Source organism: Myiozetetes cayanensis, unplaced genomic scaffold (assembly GCF_022539395.1).
Source record: "Myiozetetes cayanensis isolate MyiCay16 unplaced genomic scaffold, myiCay2020 scf2-11, whole genome shotgun sequence".
Classification (NCBI taxonomy): domain Eukaryota; kingdom Metazoa; phylum Chordata; class Aves; order Passeriformes; family Tyrannidae; genus Myiozetetes; species Myiozetetes cayanensis.
The window spans coordinates 109,678,279-109,700,811 of NW_026087411.1; the positions used below are offsets into that span (position 1 = coordinate 109,678,279).

The 22,533-nt window shown below is 40.2% G+C and overlaps 1 protein-coding gene across 2 annotated transcripts in view; it reads left to right on the forward strand.

Annotated features, from left to right (window-relative positions):
* Positions 1–453: 453 nt before the first annotated feature.
* Positions 454–22,533, forward strand: part of CLIC5 (chloride intracellular channel 5) — a 77,347-nt gene continuing 55,267 nt past the window's right edge. The window contains exons 1-2 of one of the 2 annotated variants that reach the window (XM_050316260.1): positions 454–667; positions 788–1,080. In XM_050316260.1, the coding sequence (XP_050172217.1) occupies positions 454–667; positions 788–1,080 (507 nt within the window). Of the gene's footprint in view, positions 668–787; positions 1,081–18,588; positions 18,868–22,533 lie in introns of those variants that run through there. The other variant, XM_050316261.1, reaches the window with a different exon arrangement.

The window sequence follows — 22,533 nt, forward strand, 5'->3', positions numbered from 1 at the left end:
TGGCCCTGGTTTATGGATGAGAGGATGAAATTGCTAAATGTGAAGTGTGTGATCCCCCAAGTGAGCCAGTGGCAAAACTGGAAAGAGTTAAAATTTACCCCTTTATATTTTTTTATTTGTGTTTTTTTATAAATGAGTATCATTTGTTGATGATATTGTAAATAACCACTGAAATGTTGCAAAGGGTTGTGAAGAACAACTGATTACAGCTCCTGAGATACCATTCCCAGCAGTCAGATCAACAAAGGGGTTAAAAGTGAGACAGCCCTATCTTTAACTTGATTCGAAGCTCTCAGTAAATGATTGTTGGAGCCCTGCCATGTGTAGCAGAGCATTTAGAAAGCACACCACAGACTCTGCTTCCTCCTGAGGAGCGCTTGTCTGTCAACATCTCACTTTAATTGTAGTCTTTTAAGGTACTAGCAGGCAGGCAAATCTCACCAGCCAGCAGTCATGGAAGATCCAGTCTTTACCAACATCAGTGAAAATGTTAATGACACCAATGTCTGCGAGGTCTCAGACTCTGAGGAAGACAAAGGAGATAATCTTTATTATCATGTCCGTAAAGATTCAGCATCTCCTCCTTATGTCACTAACCTCCCAGAGAACATGGATGGTAGTCAAGAAAACTCAGAAGATAGCCATAGTAATTCTGTGGCCTCTCAGCGTGGAGATGATGGAGAAGATGATTCTTCACTTCACCGTGGTGCTGGAGAAAATGATTCTTCATCTCAGCATGCAGCTGATGGAGAAGATGATTCTTCATCTCACCATGGTGCTGGAAAAGATGGTTCTTCATCTCAGCATGGAGCTGATGAAGAAGATGATTCTTCATCTCCCCATGGCGCTGGAGAAGACCACCCATACCAGCAGATGGATCTGATGAGCCCAGCTCTGGAAGAGAACCATGTAGAGAACACGATGTTTGAGAGCAACCTGCATTCTCCTCCAGATTTCCAGTTGCGTCAGAGGCAGAGCACTTTTTCCAACTCTTCAACTTCCCTCAAGTTTCCCCTTAACTGTATCTCTGGAGAAACTAACAACTATCAGGAAGATTTTGAGATTCACATTTTTGTAAAGGTAAGATTCTCTCTATCTAGTAGCTAAGGGCTCAAAAGTGATAGTTACTAATGCTATGAAGAAAACTGATTATACAGTTTAAATAAAGATCATGCCTGAAGTCTTTCTTTTGTTTCTTTCAATATTTTTATTAATGTATTTCTGTGATTTGTTGGATTAATCTATTTCAGTGACAATGTCAATATGTATTTTTCAATAATTTCCAGTTAGGTATAAATTACTGAAGGGGCTTTCACATTTTCTCTAACCTTATAAAGTAATATGTACATTTCAAAACTGTAAACATCTGTGTTATTGAACAAACACTGTTTCCCTTCATAAAAGCACTTGCATTTAACTCAAAAAAGTTCCTTCTTTTTACCTACATAAGAAATAAATGTTTAAGATCTTTTTTCCCTTGAATAGGATGATACACCATGAGTACAATACTCTGTTATTTCAAGGGAAGTCTCATGAAGCTTCTCACTTTTTGACATAAATAATATTATCAGAATCTGTTCCTCTGTTCCATGGGGGTTGTAGAAGCAGGAGAAGAGATTTTGTTACCACACATGGTGAGAATCTCATGACAATGTCATTATTTGGTTATTTTAGTTTATTGAAGCAAGAACACACTATAAACTTTTGGTCCTGATTTCTGTGGAAGTGGGCTGTGAGAGCCATCTGTGAGGGCCCTTGGCCTTTTTGCTACCTTCACAGTCCTTACGCTGCATGACTCTCTGAAGCAGCACCTCTCCTGTTTATTTCTGTGACTAGATCATGGTCGTTGCTAAAAATATGTTAGTTATATGGTCAAAGTAAGAGCTGTGGTGTTAGTTCTAGTTCATGTGTCTCTGCATGTAGTCCTGCATGTGTCTGTTAAAAAGAGCAGCAACTGAGTGTGTTTTGTTCACATCTATATGGTGTAAGCAACCTGAGTGTTATTTTGGCTTTAAAATCATCTATATTCCTTATTCTTTCATGTTCCTCTTGTTTCAAAATAATAATGTCTTCTTTTTCTATGGATAAAATAAGAAATGGGTGCAGATGCTCCCGTTCAAGCAGAGTTGTTTGGGTTAATTTGAATTTCTGAAAAGCCAGAAGAGGGGCATTCTGAAAAGAACTGTCGTAGAGAAGGTCTGAGGAAGTCCTTTTCCTTGCCTTTGTGTGCAGAGTACCTGATTCTCCCATAAAGGAGCTTATCAGCTATTCCAGAGAGAAAGGCACACTTTGTGCTCTCTTCACTTGCCAAACATAAGCACCTGGTGCCTTTGAGACGTCCTTGAATCCCAAGGCATCCTTACCTGGCCGGAAGATGAGACGTGAGGCTCTCAGGTGATCCATGCTGTGATCCTGATGGGCAGGGCATTGGATACTGTTGGGTGTGTGACAATGTTTTACTCCTTGAGAAACTGATGACATATAATTTTTGGCTTTTTGCTTTTTCTTTCTTTCTGGTATGAAGGTAATAAAGCAGTAACTCCCTGGAGTGCAGATCCAGCTTTGCTCCTTTTAATTACCTAGATAGCAAAAGTCAGCCTATAAAATGGAAGGTCACAGAGTAATATATAACAGAAGTAGTGAAATACCTGAGGGCAGTCACTTCCTGCACGTTGAACCAATATCTCAGTTGTGTCAATAAATATTACTCACAGATAGTTCCCTTCTTGTATGGTCTCTAGGGCACCTGGGGCCAGTGTTGCTCTGAAATTGGGTTCATCTTCTGGGTTTGCTCTTTTCTGCATGCACCAACAGGGGCAGCAGGACCCTTTGCTGTGGAACAATAGTGGTGATGACAATTCTGGCACTATTTTTTTCCTTCCTTTGTATCACTAATAAATCTCTGCAAGTGTCTGGAAACGTTAGTGTCAGAGGTCACTACTGACTAAAAACCAGAGAAAGTGGGAAAATTAAATGGTTTCTGAACTTAGAGTGCAGCTGGCTAGAATAGAAATTTAACTTCATCAGGATATTGTAAGTGCTGTTACATTCAGATAGTAGTTTCAGTCAGACTGGATAATCTTTTCAGTTGTCCATTCTGGGTTGCTAGACACCAAGAAAATGTTTAAATCATATTAACTCATCTTTCAGTGTTTATCAGTGCTTGGTTACTATGTCATGTCAGCAGACTACTTATGTGCCATAAACTGGGAGAGGAATTCCCTGTACCTTTAACAGCAGAACATAGAACGTCCCAACATGGAGATGTTTGTGTGAATCCAGCATGTCCAGGCTTGTCACAGCCACATTAATGCCCTTTCAATAACACTGTAATTTCTTCAAACAAAAGCCTTTGCAATTTGAGCAGGAATATGATGGACATACAGGCTGTGCTCCTGTGTGCACAGAACAGCCTGGCCTAATCAGAGCTCTGAGGACCAGCCTTCTCACTTGTACACTCTGTTTCCCTGTTGAGCAGCATGTTTGTTCTGAAGGTTTAGATTTGTTTAAAATTTTTGACTTTTTGTTTTCCTCAAGCGTGAGTTGTTATTTAAACAATCCTCCTCCTATTTTCTTTTCAGAAGAAAATTATTACCCTTCTGGTTTACTGATGACCTGAGACTGACTACAAGTTTGTACAAATGTACTCATTTGTGCCATAGGAGCAGAGTTCCTAAGCAAAGGAGGTAATTCTTTACCTGAGCAATAAACACCTTGTGTTGTGCAAAAAATACCATTATTACTGTGGTTCAGCCTCGTGAACCTGCATGTTGGATCACTGCACTGGGGTAACAGAGTTATGGATGCTGGAGGGCACCTCCAGAGATCCTCTGGTCCAACCCCTTACTCAGAGCAGGAACACCTAGAGCAGGTTGCTAAGGACTATGTCTGGACAGGTTTTCAACATTTCCAAAGATGAAGAATCCATACTTTCTCTGTGCAACCATTCCAGTGTCCTACCCTTATGGTAAAGATGTGTTTTCCTACGTTTATGCGGAATTTCTCATAGCTCAATTTGTGCTCATTGCCTCCTGTCCTTTCCATGGATACCAGCACTTAAGAATGCTGTTTTAAGAAAGATAACACTTTTAACTTCTCTCTACATCAGAAATTAAACATTTAGGGGTTTCCACTGGGATTATTGCATCTTTTAGTAAAAATTTCTTCAGGTCAATACTAGGGAAATAAAGGACTTTTCTGATTTTCCAACAAGATGCTTCCCACTCCCTTGTTTCCAAGTCAGGAAGATCTGAGGGCTCTAACTTGCTGGCATAACCCTGTTAGAGCTCCCTACTGACACACAAAGTGGAGCTGAATGACAGACCATGTTCTTTGTAGGAACAGTGAGATTAATCGTTGTATCACTGCAAAAAGCATGCTTCTTCCCACTGAGTTGGCTTTTCTCTTGTTTTATGGAGCCTATTGGTATCTGGTGAGAAAATTTTGTCATGAAATATATATTAGTAGGTTAGAACATGAAGTTGCAGGACACAGATAATTTTTAGCATGTATTACTTGCAGAGAGCAGAACCACATGGATGTCCAGTCATAAGTTAGTGGTTAAACTGGTGCTTTGCTGAGCAGAATTGAGCATTTTGTAGAAGATGAAAAGTAAAATAATCCCCATAATAGATGAACTTTTGTCCAGCAGGCTGACCTACAGGGGGTTCAGATAACAGGTGACGATGAGAGTATAAGTTTTTCAAATTTTCAGTGACCGACCACACTCATAATCTATAGAGTAAACCAATTGTATTTGCAATTTTGGGCTGGTAGATATTTGCAAGCACAACTGGGTGTCCAAATACCAGGTGGTATTTTAATTGATTCCAACAGAGCACATAAGGATGGTGTTAAGCCATATCTTCTCCACTGAGGTTTGCAGATAGTAAAATGAGATCAGGCTGAAGCCAGGTGGCAGATGCAACTCTCTATATGTACATAAAATTATAGTAGTTTGGCTTTTATGACATTTTAGCTTTTGAAAATATTTTTTATAATAAATCTAATGGAAGTAAGCAAATATTATTTTGGTCTTATGAATAAGCTTAGAGAAAGGTTGAATGATTCATAATCCACCTTTTAAATAGTTTTAACTGAGCAACTTCAGCAAGGAAAAGATCCAAGAACTATGTTTGGAGTTTTCCAGTCTTGGCAGATTTACAGACCAAGATGCAACATGCTGAAGTTGACAAGTGCATGGCAGGAAATGACTCATGGAGAGCCAATGTTCCTAATGTGATATCTTTTTTTATAATTATAATTAAATTAATGGTTAATTATGTCTTCAAATAGTCTTGATAGAGCTTACAAGTACAATTAAGTATAGAAATACAAGTCTGGAATATCAAGTGATAAGACGTGTCCTCCTGCTCTCAGTCTTATCCAGACTATCCTAACAGACACTTCTTTGGAAACATTCAGTGATGCCAATTCAGCACTTCTGCCAATTAGCCTCTGTCAGTGCTTAATTCCTTAATTCCTCAGAAAAACATTTTCTTTATTAAAATTCTACTGCTCTGAATTATGCTATTTTTCTTTTTAATAGATAGCTCCTTTACGTGTATGGAAGACAGACACCAAACATCCTTCAGTTCCTTCAGCTTTCCTTCAAGCTTGAGTCATCGTTTTTAAATGTTGAGTGGTTTAGTGTGTGTTGTTTTGGTAGGGTGGTTGGGTTTTTTTTTTGTTGGTTGGTTTGGTTTGTTGTTGTTTGTTTTTTACCTTTTCTTGTCTTTTCCCAGTTAATTTATATAGTTTTTAAGCTCCAGTTTTCAGATACAGGTAGTGTCTATAGCATTGCCAATAAAAATTACTACAGCAAGTGCCTCCTTAATGCATCATCTGTCCAACTCACTAGTCAAGACACTTTGTCTGCTGTATTGTAGCATATTTCTGAATCCTTTGACATTTATATGGTTCATCTAGCCCTGGTGTTATTCCAATAAATGCTTCTGTAAGGGTCTTACCCATTTGTTTTTTGCCCATTTGCAAGCAGGTGTAATGCAGTAGTAGTGCACAGTTTGCAGCTGCTGTTTGACTTTGAGAGCATTAGGTTTTTCTCCTGTGAGAATTTAGGTTTCTCCTAGTGGTGTGATCAGACTGATGACTTGTCACTGAAAACAGCATGAGTTTGGAGTCAGACAAGTGCTGTGATATAAATCCAGTGTGAGGGACACCACTGCAAGTGCTTTTGCTCTGCTAACTCAGAAAACACAGATACGTTTCTAACACCTCCACACCACACTGTGCAGACACAGCGTGGCTTTATGGATCTCTCTTCCACCCCGTCATGGATAGGAGACTGGTAATCTCTTAAGTCAGAACATATAAACCTAATAGCTACATAATCTTATTTCTAGGAGGAAAACTGTGTTGTGGGTCTCTTCACAGCTGGATTTCTGCCTATCCGAATCACTCTGTGTGTGTGTGTGAAAAGATTAGTGAGTGGCCGTTTGGTTAGAGATAACATCCAGTTCCCCGACTATCAGTCATGAACAGAACATGTGTTTTAGCAGCAGGGCAGAGCAGTTTGCTTAATCTTTTGGATATAAAGGGCAAAAGGTCTCGCTTCTGACCCTTGCTGGGTCTGTGCCTCATTCAGGCACCTTTTCTTCCTGTGGGAAGGTCCATGAATCAATTTTCAGGTGGCAGGCCTGTGCCACCCTCATCTTGTGTCTCCAGTCGTGGCGGTGGCCAGCACAGTGCAGTAGCATAGCAACAGCTTCAGAATACAGACCTGTATTACCTAGGAAATTGCTCCTGCACAGTGATTGCAGCAGTGACAAGTACAATGTAAATATGTAGGTCATACCAAGGGAAAATTAAAACAGGATTTATTGACTCGCTTATTTTTCCATGTATTTTCCTTTTTGTGACGCTTTCTTTGATGTTCTGAAAACAAGACTGTTATCCCAGCTTGGAACGTTCTTTTCCTTTTAAACATCTCAGTGCCTACATTTTAGGATTGGAAAATGTTTGGATTTGTGGATTGATTACTTCCTTGCTGTCCATGAAAACTTATCTATGTAGTAATACTATTATGTCATCTGTTAAATGGATTCTGTCCAATATAGAGTGATATGCATTATTTCTAATTGCTTGTTGCAGAAGTACCTAAAAAGCAGCTCTACTGAGACTGATGTTTTACATACACAAAATAATACATAATCACTGCAGAGCAACTGAGCTATGTAAATTATTTTGGAGTCTGCAAAAGGAAGGCAGCTTTTCTACTCTGCCCTTTGTTTTCTTCAGGTATCAAGGGTCAGATTTAACTTACCCAATTTAAGGTGTGTCTGTAAGCCATTAACTTCTTGTCTGCAGGATGTCCAGGCTCCTTTTGCAACAAAAAGCTATCTAAAATAGCACAATGGGATGTTAATTCTGGTGACCAAGTGCAAGCATCAGCTGTAGGGTGAGGTTAAGTTGTTCAATAGACTCCATTTGTTGTATGGAGTAGGGGCCTGGCTCAGTTTTCCAGTGATGGTTTAGACATCTTAAGGCTTCCTTCCTGGCCTCCAGCTGCCTCTGCAGAAGGCCACAGGTATCCCATAGATCCTTTCTTGTACATATTTACAGATTTCCTCAGCTATCCTAGGGCATTTCAGTGCTGCTGGATATCTGGGTTTCAGGCAACTGCATCAAGCCATAAACTTTCACTAAATGCAATGGCCTGGTCACCTGAAGTTAAATAAATTGAATGCCACCAGTGACAGCTTCAATACAAAACTTGGATTACTAGATTAGACTAGAAGTGAATTCCAGTATTGAATATTTGGAAACAAACTTCAGATTGATTCTCCCCCTACCCCCCAAGCTATTTAATTTTCATTTTTGGTTCAGGGTCTCCACTGATCAACAATTGAGGTGCAATAGTGAAAAAACTGCTCTGTTGAACACTTCAGCTGTTCACTGGGCAGTGTAACTTAACCAGATAAAATAATCTAATACATTTTAGCATCTTTCCATGGCTGAAACCCAGCACTCTTTAACTTCAGTCAACCTTTATCCTTTTTTATAACAGCAACCTCCATATATGTCTTTTAACTGTATTTGTTTTATAGTTTCTTTTTATTTTAGACACCAGAGCAGACAAGGAAAGCCAATTGAATATATTAGATTTGAACTCCTACCAGTTCAAACACAGCTTAAGATTTTAATTGTGTAAGAAAACTTTTCTCTGTTTCTTTGGGTCATAAGACTGTGTATTGGAGGGAATTTTTCCACTCTACTGCTACTGAATTTACTGTTTTATTTAGAAATGTTTTCAGTTTCTTCTCATACCCTGTGGTTGTGGCAGAAAAGAAATATCTGAATATTTTTCTCTATCAGTGGCAATGTTTAAAATATTTACCACTGCTTATTGGTAAATGTTACCAATCTGTATGAAACCACCTTCTGTAGGAAACAAAAAAAAAGGAGAAGGCATGTCACTCTAAAATGAGTCACTGATTTGTCGCCTGCAGGTGTGATTTTTATATTTAGATCTCAACAATCATGGTTGACTTTTTAGTGTTGGTATATCTGTGATAACGCTGTTAAGACGTCAGTGACGTTCATGAAGTTACAGTGATACAATTAGGGATAGAGGAGAAGTGAATTAGTTGGTGCACAGGTCTGGTTTCAGTACATCCAGCAGTGTTTCAAACCAGGTTTTTGATTCACAAGTTGATTGATTTTCTGTTGCAGCCTCCATGCTGTCACCCCAAACCAGTCCACAGGTGCTAATGAAGCAAAACTCAAGAACACATCTTCTGAGAGAAAAACAGTATCTTCCTGCTTATGTATTTATAAAAAATGAGGCACAAAAGGGTAGAAATCTGCACACTTACAAGGATGATTGTTTTAGGGTTTCTGGTAAACTGAAAAAAAATTCTTGGGACTGGATGTGACCTTTTGAGGTGTAAAATAGGGTCCTTTTCTGCACAAACAGCCTCATAACGTAATACTTAATAAAGTGATCAAGGTCTATTTAAAAACTATTATTATTATTTTTGGAAATCTGTTTCAGAACATCACTGCTCTGATGATTTGACACCTGACTGTAATGTCCACATGACCTTTATTCACGTGCAGGTAATACATCCTTGCTCTTGTGTTAGCATGGTCCATTAGCATTCATTCTTGCATTTAGCTCCTTATAAAATCAGTTTAGTCTTAGACACCCTCAGATGTTTTTGGGCTAAACCAGCCAATCCTTTTTGTCTCCATTTCTGCCAGTCATCATAGTAATCCACTACTGCACATATTTTCTTTCACAGAGGTGCCATTTTTTTTTCACTGCTGCATAGTGGAAGCTTTGCATCTGAATATATAGTTATTTAATCGGTCTTCTGACTTCTGCTCACATGTATTAGTGCCATTTTTTGGATTTATTTTATAATCTGTTTGATTAAAAATCTGGTGTTTTATATTTGCCTCACACTTATATTTGCTCTATAAATATGTGCATCCTTATCTGTAACACTGATACTTTAGTGGCCCCTCATTGGAAGAGGGTCTTTGTTAGCCAAAAATGTCATTAGAAATTCTTCCTAATTTTAATATCTATTAGCTGTGAAATTTCTAGATAAATACTGGAGAAAATCATTCAGGAATACTGAATTTCATAGAGTAGATTTGTTGGACCAAGAGTTCTTTTTTTAGCTTGTTTGTTTGTTTGTTTCTTAAATATCACACTGTGATTCAGGCATAGTGGGTAACCTTTCTTGCACATTTCATGGGCTTTTACACAAGCCATCAAGAAGTGCTGTTAAGAATGAAGACAGCACTCATATCCCAGTTGTTTAAAAAAAGAAGTAAGTTGTCCAGGAGCTCAGTGCTGCAGCATGCTGAATGTTCTGTTGCTTATCCCTGAAATGAATAAACCATGTGCCTAATGTTTTAGCATAAAAGAACTTTAATTCACATTTTTCTCAATAATTTAAAATTAATAAAATTATGTTTCTACTTAAATAATTGATTGTTTCTGGATAAGGAGGAATAGAAAGAACTTCTCTTTTAATAATCTGGGGAATTCTTACAGAAGAATCACAGTAGGGAAGAATCACAGTGTTTAAGTGAAAGAGGAAGTTAAATCATAGAATGGTTTGTGTTGGAAGGGACCTGAAAGATCATCCAGTTCCAACCTCCCTGTCATGGGAAGGGACACCTCTCACTAGATCAGGTTGCTCCCAGACCCAGCCAACAAGGCCTTGAACACTTCCCAGGGTGGGACATCCATGACTTCTCTGGACAACCTATGCCAGGGCCTCACCATAAAGAATTTCTTCCTAATATCTAATCTAAACCTACTGTGTGTCAGTCTGAAGCCATTTCCCCTTGTCCTGTCACTACATATTCTTGTAAATAGTCTCTCTCCATCTTTCTCGTAGCCCCTTTGGTACTGGAAGACCACAACTGGATCACCCTGGCTAATGGGGAACTCTGATCACCTGATAAATCTGGCCAGATAACATCTGAGAAAAAGCATCTTTCTTACTTATGGAAGTGATTCAGCTGCTAGGACACATTAGAGGCCTAATCCTGAGAAAAGCAGCAGCTGGAGGTTGGGCAGGATACCCTAGGGCATCTAACACGGCCTTAAAGGTCTATGTCTGAACAGTCTGACCCCACCAACAATTTCTCAGAGCCTAAAATTACTACAAGGCCATATTTCCATGAAAATATGCTGAACAAATATACTGGAGAAAAGTCCAGTATAAAAAATCTGTTTTACACCATGTGGCCTATTTTCAGGAGGCACCAGTCTGTCTTCCCTTTCTTTGGCAAGCACGTGGATTTGTAAATATCAGCAGTAAGAAGTTTCTAGTTACATAGTGCATAGTTACACGGTGACAGAAAAAAAGAACACCTTTGTAAAAACCACACAGATTGTTTTATGTATATCACACTGCAGGACTGCATGCTTTAATGGACTTTATGAGGCATCTTAAACTTACTGATTTTCAGCAGATATAGGCAGGATGCTTATCTGTTAAATCAGTAACTATTCACATACTTGGTGTTTGCACTTTTATGAGCCCTTATAATGAATGGCAGAAGTTCAGAGCAGCAAATTCAGAGTCATTTGGCTCCTCCCTGTGAGATTGCTGAGAATGAAGTTTGGACAGAGCAAGAGTTTCTTGCCGGCATCGGGCGCGGATTGGCCCCAACACCACGGCTGATAACAGCTAAAAATAGCACCGGTATAAAAGCCCAGCCAGTGGCTCAGCTGTCCTGGCATTCCCTCCTCGACTGCCAGCCAGGGAGGAGACTGTGTTCTCCAAGTCCCTGCAAAATATGTGACCAAAGAACACCCTGCTGTCTAATCCCACTTAACAATTAACTTGTCAAGTCAAGACACACACTGGACTCGTGTGACTCATGGGGGCAGTAACCAAGTTATAGAAAAAAAAGACATACATTGAAGGTCAGATTTTCCAAGCAAGTTTTCCAAGCACAGCATTGCAGGTGGGCTGGTGGAATGTCTTTGGAATTGTGCCTGCAGAATATCTGTCGTTGAATATTGTGTACAAGAATGTTGTATATATACTCATATAATCACCTGTATGGGGAGCATGCTCTGTGACGATGGAATTCTGAACACTTGGATAAACAAATGTGTTTTCATTTGACAATGGTTTGACTAAGCTGGCATTGAGGAGTTCAGAAGTCTATTCTTAGCTTGCTGTTGATTCTGGGGAAATCGGGTCACTTCCTTGCATTCCTGTTCCTTTTCGAGCACTGCCTGTCTTCTGTTTTAAGCTGCAGGCTGGGGCATCAGTGACTTCAGTGGCTGAGTGCACTGCAAGATAAACCTTTGGGTGTCTGAAGCACTTTGTCTGGCATCAAATCTTACTTGATGCTTGGCTAGAAAGGGGATGAAGTTGCTAAGGAGTAAAGGGCTCCATGTCTCATCAGCACTTTTCTAACTGATGTAGGTCCCAGTCCCTTTGCTACAGAATTGTATCATAGTCATAATCAAGGTCAGAACACTGAGACTGCAAAGAGGACCCCAGAGCTTTGACATTCCAGTGGTTTATGATGTGTCTTCCAGATATTGCAGTCAGTTACTGAGGGCCCACACCTTCCTTATAGAAGTGATACCTGCTACATGCTCTGTGAAAATTTTGGGATTTTGGGAAAAGATAAAACATTTTTGGAAAATTTTCCATTTAAGAGGAATAAATGTTATGTCTTTCTAGTTAAGACTACCCTGTATTCACAATTCTCACAGACTTAAACAAGACCCCATAGCTATTGAGACTGCGCTCAGAGCTGAATTTTATACTAAGATTTATTTTCAGTCTTAAGCCAAGCTCTTTAAAAATGGTCACCACCATCTTTCTCTTAAGGATGTGGGACGTGGTCTGCAAAATCCCAATAACTTGTGCATGGTGGTCACCAGCAAAAATATTAGAGTGTATTTGCAGAAGAGGAGTTCACATCTGTGCTTAACCAACCACCTTCCTCCAATTCATCCTGGTTGTCTGGATTAACTCTTCAGTGAAAAGGGTCCTCAAGCAAAGAAAAACTAAAATGAGATATCACCAAGTCAACATCAGGTGCTTCAAGATGTTGAACTCTTATGCTGAAGTTCATAAGATGGAAAAAAAGAGCAAACAACTCACCATTCATTTCATAGCAACTTGAGGTGATGCACTAAGGAAAGTGAGCTGGCAAACTTCATGGAAACTTTATCACAGAAGAAGTACCAAAAGGTGAAATGAAAAATGAATGAGGGCAATTTTCTAAGGAGAACTGAAGAGCTCTCCAGTTCACTGTAAGGCTCAAGGTCAGCCAGCTGCACTAACCCAGGAGTACAGCACTGCCACTGACCAGGTGGACCATACGCAGAGGTTGAACTTTGCCCCATAAAGAGATGTAAGGATGTTGATCCCGGCTATTTCACACTCATCAAGTGTGAGTTTATCAGGGAGCCAAAAGCCTGAGGCCCTTTTTAAAAGCAAAACAGTACATCCACCACAGAGGATCCTGAAATCCAGCGTGCAGATCCATGCACACAACCTGCTGTGCAGGTACTGATGCCAACATGTGAACCCATGGGAATAAGCCTGAGTCATCAGTAATTTCAAACTGAGTTGTTAAAGGCTTCATCTTTTAGACATAATGTGCATCAGAATGTAGAAAGTAATTTCTGCTCTCAGCCAAATTGTTTGCTAAACAAGAGTGTGAAACACAAATATATCCAATGAAATCAGCAGCAACTGTGCATTCTTTGGGCCTTATTTACTGTGAGAAACTGAAACCTACCCTGAGATCTGCATGGGCTGTACATGCCATTTTGAACACTTTCTGTAAATAATAATTCATAAATTGGGATTGGAGTAGTGTGTTGTGTGCTGGTCTTTTGCTTCAGTGGGATTTAATCCTAGTTTGCACATATGTGCTTCAAATCCTAATTAATTTAGACTTAGTTTATGACAAGAAGCATACCAAGAAGTGAACAGAAATAACCTAAATAGGGACTTACACTAAGAACTTTTGTAAAGTAAGACAGGGATAGGCACTAGTTACTCTGTTGCAGACTTGTAAGTAAAATCATGTAATTTCACTTCTATGACAGCAGTGAGTCAACAATAATGGGTACATCACACTTACCTGGTGCTGTTTTTCTCCATCACGTTTAACAGCGTGGAGGATTTATTCTGAAAAGCAAGGGCTGAGGATTTCTACATTCCTCCTTTCATCAGCTACGTTATCCATATAGCCCACAGTTTGGGACAATCTGTAATGCTCTCCATTGTATTCCCTACAATACCACTTTCCAGAGCAGTCTCAGTCCTGGTTGAAAGTATCTTTTGTTTTTAATTGAAATGACAGTTTTGGAATGATAGTAAACCAGAGGAATAAACCGCTGCCCTCTAGAAGCCTCTTCACTGAATGCAGCATTAGGAGATGATTTTGTACCTTTTCAGTGCCACTTCCTTATGAATGGATACCTGTGGCTGTCTCCAGTGCAAGCACCGGGATAATTATCCATAATGAAATCCCTTTTCACACTGAACAGCAGTGGGTTTTTCTCTGAAAAGTGTTAATGCTTACTAATGTTACAGCAAAGTCTGATACTGCATCCATGTGAAAACATAATTATATTTAAAAATAGCTTCATGCTCTTGTAATAGAAGTTACTTTTCTGAACTCCAGTCTGAACTGATTCCAGTGATCTGCCTTTCTGTTAAACAGAAGAGTTTCAGCCAGAGACTTTTAGAGCTAAAATAATGCATTTTCATAATAAGATAAAGGAGAGCGCCTGTAGATCATGGCTGTGATGGATCCTTAAGGTCTGGGTTACAGAATGGGTTATCTCCAATTTGCCAGTTAATGGACTGCAAAGTTTTCTGGCCTTGGTTTTGCCATGCCGTCCTGTCTCTTGGGACATTCAGGCTGCACAGCTGTTGATCCCTTGATGTCTTTTGTTCCATGCCCATGAGTGTGGGATGGGACAATTTATAAGAAGGAAAAAAAATCCCAGTTCTTCTGTTAAACCAACACGCTTTGATGTACTGTATGTCTCTGGACTTGAGGGGAAATATCTGCTTGCCCAACCTTGGCATGAGGCTGATAAAAAGAGTGTTTACATCCTTGCATGTCTTGCACATCTGTGAAGGGGAACATTCTGTCTGTCCCCAAATATCGGAGACAAATTCTTTTGATTTTTCTGAAGATCAATCAAGAAATTGATAGTGACACACTGTAATTCAAAAGGAAACTAAAATGATTGTATTGATTCACTGGAGTTGTTAACTTGTTAAGTAATTAGCATGTCAAAGCTACAAGAATGCAATAAATGCAATTGCAAATTGCCAGTAATTCAGATCTGAACCTGGGAGAGATATTTTCATAACCCGCTCAAACATGCTGGATTAGTACCTGGTTACGCTTAGGTGTGGGGTTTTTGGCAGCTAAGCAGTTAAATAATTCTGAGGTAAAATCATAGCCCCAAATAACATTTACTGCAGCAGTGGCACCAAGTTTTTGCTTCATTTCATCACAACAATGAAAAATGTTGCCTGTGTTGCATAAAACTTGTAATACCCCGCTCCTATGGAATGAGCTGGATAGAAGGGAGATGGATATGCTTTGTGCCCTGATCCTTCTTGGTAACTTAGCGGCCTGCTGGAGAACTGCATGATAGAATTACATTCTGGATGCTTGGCCTCTGATTCACCCCCTCGGGACAAATCTTTGCTGAAGTGAAGCTTGGATCAGGCCCGTGAAAGCTGATAGTGTGACGGCTCACCTACAATAGGTCTTATGTGGAGATGTGGCTTTTCCTTTTCTGAAGCTGTTCTCTTCTTTTATTAATGGGATGACGTGCTCATATTCATTTATATATCTCATAAAACCTCAAACTATAATGACTTGGCTTATGAGGAGTTCATAATTCAGTGTCTAATGTTCTTGTGTGTAACTCAAAGCCTCTGCTACTTCTGACTTGTGAGAAAATGATAGGCCAAACTAAGCGACTCATTCTTTACAGTAAAATGAGAGTGTACTAATTATTTATCAGTATCTTACCCTTAATTTGGCCAAAGAAAGAGCTGATTTCATAATACAAAACAGAGCTGTGTAGGCAGTAAAAACCATTATAGTCAAAGAGGTTCCACCCAGATGTAAGTGATAAGTCAGTTTTATATGACAGAAAAGCAGTAAATGCATGAATAGATTCCTAAAGTAGTGCATATATATATATTCCCTCCTACTCACTGCCTTCTACAATGTTTATCCTAAATTCAGCTTTCAGAAATTTTTTTTTTTTTTTAAAGCATCATATGAACAAGGACTTGTTTGGTCTCTTTTAGGGATTCTATAGGGAGATTTTTGAAAGTCAGCATTTTTTTGAGGTGGGCTGAGTCATTCTCTCTGTGGATACCTAAAAGCACAGCTGGAACACCAGATGTGTGGTATTCAGTCTACAGCTTCTATAGCTTCTGAGCATCCCACATCAGGTCCTGAGGCAAGGAATGAGAGCAAGGTGATGCCTTATGGGTAACAATGGATGGGGAAGGGACCTTCCAGGGGCACCATTGTCCAGAATCACCTTGAACCAGGTGTGATCTGGCCCTTTCCTGCAGTATTTTATATCTGGGTCAGGATGAAAATGCTTCAGGGCATCTTAGCTCCTTTTCTCTGTATTGCACAGTTTCCATTCTGTTTTGCTGAGCCTCAGCACAATAATCTTCGTCTGCAAACTAATTATAACACACCACTAAACCCAGACAGTAATTAGGAGGGAAAGATTTAAATGTTTTTTACACGATGAGTCTCTACTGAAATTGCTACATATAGAGTTTAACTTCCAGAAGTGCAAGGCACGCACAACTTCTGAAGTGGGAGATGGCACGTGCATAGAAGTCAGGCACTAAAGCCACAGATTTCTTTTACTTAATAATTACAGGAGAATTTGACTGACCATTGTGTGTTTATCTCGCTGCCCTGGGTTCCCTTTATTACTAGTGGAAAAAGTTAGACACTTCTAGGGCACAATTTTTCATTCTAAAATAGACATCTAAATAGGTCACATGCATTACATCTTGTAAGTGCCGGTATCTCAAAAGCTGATTTTATTTCAACATTTTGATTTAGCATTAGCAGCATTACCTCCTTTACTGTGCTCACAGCTGGCAGTGTTTTCCCTTCCAGAGCCAATATATATGCTCTGGGATATAAATTGTTCAAAGCACTTGCCTATATCAAAACAGTGTTTTCAGTGAGGCTGGAGCTACAGGTAACTTCAGTCAAGTTGACCCACTTCCCATTATTTCCAAGGAAACCTCATTAAAGGGATATTACGTCATCATGGGGTGCTAAAGCAAAACAATTTTTCAGCAAACCCCAAAGTCTTATAATCGTATAGTCGATAATACATTATTTAGGGATGCATTTTAGAGATATGGTGACTACACTTAAGTTTTTGGCAGACTTTTATAACTGTAATGCATAATTACAATGCAATGATTCTTTCTGCCACATGTAAGTACACTTAGCCCATGCCCTTGGAAGCTTGCCTGTAGGCCTAAGAGTAATCATACTATAAATGTTTGGTAATTAATGTGCCTAGTCCAAAAATTACATGTAGAAATTTGAAATCAAAGGAGTAATAACACTTAATTCTCTTACAGTTAACCTTCCAGTTATTTGAATGAGTGCTAATTAGATCTAAAAACCATAAGCACACTTTTACAGTAATTATAATGTTGATTATGTTGTAATTATGGTTGCAACAGCATAATGAGATTTACTCGTTAACCATTTCAGTCCTTCATGAAGTGCATGCACACGAAGCAGCTGTTTGGGGAAATTCCCACAGAGCTTATCCACAGGGCCATGGAGATGATGGCTGTGACTGCTCTGGACCTGTGTCAAATGCCTAAAGGTCATGGAGGGAACTAGAGATCATCACAAAAGCACACAGCTAAGAGCACTTTCAGGAAAGGCGAGTGTTTGATCATGTCAAAACCATCCCCCAAATCCCTCTCTGTGTCAGAAGAGGAAGGTAAAACTGTTCAAGTCTGGCAGCTCAAGCTGCCAACAGCCTGTGAGCTGGTCCCAAAAGAGAATCAGGGGGCAGAACTGCGGGAAGGGGCTTCCCAAGGCCAGGAGGACATGAAGTCTCTCCAGGCAGTGATGGGGATGAGGAGGAGGTCCTACTACTCCCTTTGCCTCTGCCCACTCCCTTCCTCCATGCCTTTTGGCTGTGTCAGGCCTTTCTATCCTGTGCCACCTCATGCTTAGGGTTTCTGTGTGGTGACCTCTGAGTCACACAAGGAATGCAGGGTGAAGGAAGGGAGTAGAGGTGACAATATGTCAGCAGCAGGCTGAGGCCTTTGGAACTGTTCTTCCATGCTCCACCCCAGTGAATCATCGCTCTCCTGTCCCCCCTCTACAACCAGCATCCCAAGGGACATGCTGAGAAATCATTATGGGACCCAAACATTCCCATTCCTCTGGTCCTGAACTCCATCAACAGCACTGGCACCTACGGTGCTTCTCTCACCGGAATACTGAGTTTTGGCTTCTGTGACCTTTTGTACCACACACGGGGGGTTTTGCTGAGGCAAAACTCTGCTCTTCTGCACAGTCCTTGTGCCGATGCCACAGCCAATGCACAGGGTCTTTTTTTCCTTACTGTTCCTGGCAATAACAATATTAGGATTTTGAACAGCTAGGAGCAGGACAAACCCCTCAGAAAAGGAGGAAAAAACATCACTGTTGCTTAAAGCAACAAAACCAGGCTTGCTGCAGAACTTCCTTCTTCCCTGTCCCTGGTACTCCCAGCTGTAGAATAAAGGGAGGGAACGACAGAAATGCTGAAAACGGGGAAGAACAGAATTATTTGCTCAGAGACCGATCCTGCCGTAGGTACCAGGAGCTTGTCTCCTCCCGTGAGAGTAAACCCCACCCTCTTTTTTTATGCTCTGGGCGATTTTGTCTCCTCCCCTCTGAGTTAACCCCACCCTCTTTTTTTATGCTCTGGGCTATTTTGGGCAGGCAGCGAGGACTGCAGCTCTGACAGATGAGGATACTGTACCAGAGCACAGCAGCACTTGTTGCTCTGAAGAACTACACAACTGTAACAGGGACTGCTTCTCTGCTGCCTGCCTTTTTAAAATTATTATTAATTTATTAACCTGCAAACTTGTTTTCTCCACTGCTTTTGATCTTTATCATAATTCCAAATGATATTTTAAGAGCTTTCTGAGAGCAGTTTGGAAGGGAAACCCACCCGCTGTGCAGTTGAAACCTCCTTTTGCCACTTAATAGCAGGAGATCAGCTGGTGGCCTTGGGGGTGAAAAATGACAGACTCTGTTGCTGCTAACGGGGAAGGAAAGGACCCTGAAATCGAGCTCTTTGTGAAGGTAAGTTGTGCTGTGAACTGGACACTGGTGTGACTCTCAGATCAGCTCGGCTTCTACTGAATAATCAAACTTTAATTTTCTGGCACTGAGCTGAAGTGGTGCTTTGACAGCCAGTTATCTCTTGCACACACGCTCACACTGCTTTCTTCTTCATGACATTAGAATTAGGTAATGTTGTGAAGGGAAAGTCAGAGTTCCTGTGTTTTATTGTTAATTCTCTCCTCATGAGTTTGTTCTGTTATTCTTAGCCTGCTGACTGCAATGTACTGTGTCCTAACTTTAGACTTGAGGCTGTAGACTTCAGGTTTTCCATTGTGAATCCTGACTGCCTTCTCCATTTTTGGGAATAGCATGATTTGGTACCTCAGCAGATGCTGTAAGGTCTCAAATTGAGATAAGGCGTCAGTTCTCTGATTGTTTCCTGCAATACTTTCTTCTTCTAAACCAGTAAAAACTAAATCAGTTTTACTCTTGGTTTCCTCAGCCTGAAGCTCATTCTGATTTTATAGAAGGGTAACTGAGAACAGAAACTGATTTAATAAAGATATAGAAGAATGAGTGCACCTGTTATATGGTAAGGTTTCAGAATGTTTCAAGTTGGGTATGACTGTTGCTCTTTAGCTGTGAAAATCTTGCCATTCAAATCAGTGGCACAGTTCAAACCCATGACAGATACAACCTTATTAATAGCAAACTTTGTGCAAACTCTGTCCCAGTGAAGAGCTCAGATTTTTGATGTTCAGAGTATGTTTTAAAGCCTCTACACACATTGAGGCTGAAATCCACTATGCCCATGTAAAATCATGGAATCATAGAATCATAGAATGGCTTGGGTTGGAAGGGACCTTAAAGACCATCTCCTTCCAACCACCTGCCTGGGCAGGGACACCTTCCACTAGACCAGGATGCTCAAAGCCTCGTCTAGCTGGTCTGGAACAGTAGCAGGTGTTTGGTCTCTCCAAGCCTAAACCATCCCTGTAAATCAATAGGATTATTATTAATATGTGGAGGTTACCTCAGACCCTTTGCAAACAGTACTGAATGATTAGGAAAGCAAATTCCAACCCCTCCCTTCTGTCAAGTTGAGGGTATATAATTGCTTTTTACTCCCTGATGGATGTTTTGGGCTGTAAGTTGAAATGTCAACCACATCCATGATGTGTATACACATCTTTCAAAACCAGTCAGTTCAGGTGCAGCTGTTCTGACCGAGCCAGCAGTGAGGTCTTTTTCCCTAGCAAACAGATTTTGCAAGAATTTCATGTTCATAAATGCCCAGCGGATCCTTCGTGCAGAGCTTAATGTGTTAAAACAGACCTGCGTGTGTCCATACAGCCAGACACCTCACCTCTGGTGTCTAGAAACAAGTTATTTCTACCACAGTGAGTTTAATGGAGACATTTGTGGACTAAAAAATAGGTTGGTGGGGTTGTTTGGCACTCTGTGTCATCACAAATGTTTTCTGGAATTCAAACATTTAGCTACTGATTTGTTTTAGTGCCCACCCTTTTTTACTGAGGCTGATACGGATATTTGTGATATGTGGTTCCTTGACTGCATCAGCTGTTAAAGTGAAGGTCATTGCCCAGATTCATTGTGTGAAGTTCTGGATCCATAAGATACTTGAAAAAATGAGCACTGCATTAAACTGAGCCATCACCTGAAGATTTATAACTCCAGAAAGAACATTTTTAGTAATATGACTTCCTGCATAATGCATATTACAGAATTGCACAGAGACTCTCACGTAGAACTCATAATTTGCAGAGCTGGAGCAGAAGAATTGATGGGTATCTTCCTGGAGACTTTCCATTTAAAGTGAAAAATTGCAATTCTTGATGTTTTGGAAAGGTGCCACTAATTTAATTAAAAGTTTAGAAGGTTGCATAGTAAAGCATGTAACCAGAGTATTAAATTATACAACTCAGAAGTTGGAAAATAAAAAAAGAGAAGAACATCCAAAGGAGAGGTGAGTGGAAAGCTGAAAAATAGGAATATGTAAGAGAATCATGAACAGGTGACAACTTTTCTGGACCATGAATTTGAAAAGAATAGGATATTATTAAGGGAAAATAAACAGGAAGGCTGATCCAGGAGAGAATTTGCAAAGGAAAAGGCACTTGTTCTGTCTGTCTTAAAGCTGGAAAGAAGAACAGAAGAGTGACAACTTCTGGAGGAGTATGAGGTACTGGGACAAATGGCAAATCTAATATATTAGACCAGATTTGAGGCAAGTTTTAATAGCAGAGGATGTTGGGATCAATGAGAAATTCATAATTTGATTTTTGTGGAATTAATACTTAACGGAAAGAGTTCTGTGCTGCATCATTGGATGAACACACAGAAAACACAGAGTTCAGTGAAAAAATATAGGGCACTAGATGTGGCATGGAGGAAACTACCTTCCACAGGCACAAATAAACCAGAAAGAGCTGTTTTTCTCCAGCCAAAGAGTCTCTAATAAAAACAGTTTCTGTCTCAGGTTAAAAAAAGAAAGGTGTTACACAATTGCTCTATTTCCCTTTTCTATTTAACAACCAGGAGCACAGGAGCCTCAGAAAGACAAGCAGAGAACTGGTTGTAAACAAAAGAGCTGTGCTGTAACCTAATGCAGGTTGGCTCAGGATCTCCTGAGCCCGCAGACAGGCTGGGCACCACCAGGACACAGCTGAGCTGCTGTGGCAGAGACAGGTTAAGTGGTTATCACACCTGTTTGTTACCATCCCCATCGATTTCACTCTTTTTCTAACAGTGCCTGGTTGAGAAGTAACCACCCCAAATCTGGGGCAGGACACAAGGAGACCGACGGTGAGAGCGCGGAGAGCTGAGGAGCAGTGAGGTCTGCCACCACCTCAGTCACAGGGGCAGTTCATGTAAGCAGGGTTTTATTGAACACTGAAACTCTACAGCAGCAATTCCCTCTCTAAACTTGTTTGACAGGGAATTGGAAGAGGCTGCTAGAGAGAAAAGCCTGATACTCAGCAGCGTGAGACGCTGTCGGCAGCGGCTCTGGGCAAGTGAGCATCAGGAGGTCGTGCTTGCTCTGTGCTTAACCCAGCTTGTTGTAACTCAAGTTAATTTTAATTCTTTGTGTACTGGAGAAGCAAAGTGGCTCTGCATAAATAACATCCCAGTGGAAGGTATATTTAGGTTTTCTTGGTGATCTTACACCTGTATACTGTAATGGCTAAACTGAAATTGTGCTCTTTTTACATGCAGTAACAAAACTACAATCCATAGGGGAGGACCACAGAACTTTTGTGGCTTCTTTCTGTTTGCAGTGGAAACAGGTGTTTGGATGTACATTCCTTGCCCTTCAGGATTAGAGCAGTGCCTAGTATTTAGAAAGTTACTTTGAAAAGAGGTGTGCTGTACACATGGACAACAAAATATGATGCAAAGAAAATTGCCTATTTGCATTGCTCAGAATGAGTGTAGTCTAGAAAGCAGTCAAACCACACAAATGGGCCAAAGTACTTCTCATTTTAAAAGTCTTCCTGCTTTTGAAACACTCTATAAAAAGATATATCTTAATCCATATTTTTGATAATGAAAAGATGGTATCATCATGGTAGTAGGAGGATGTGGGGTGAGCTAGCAGGCAGCTATTTGTAGAAGGAGTCATCGTGGTATCGATGGATTAATATTATGGATATGTTCATCAGT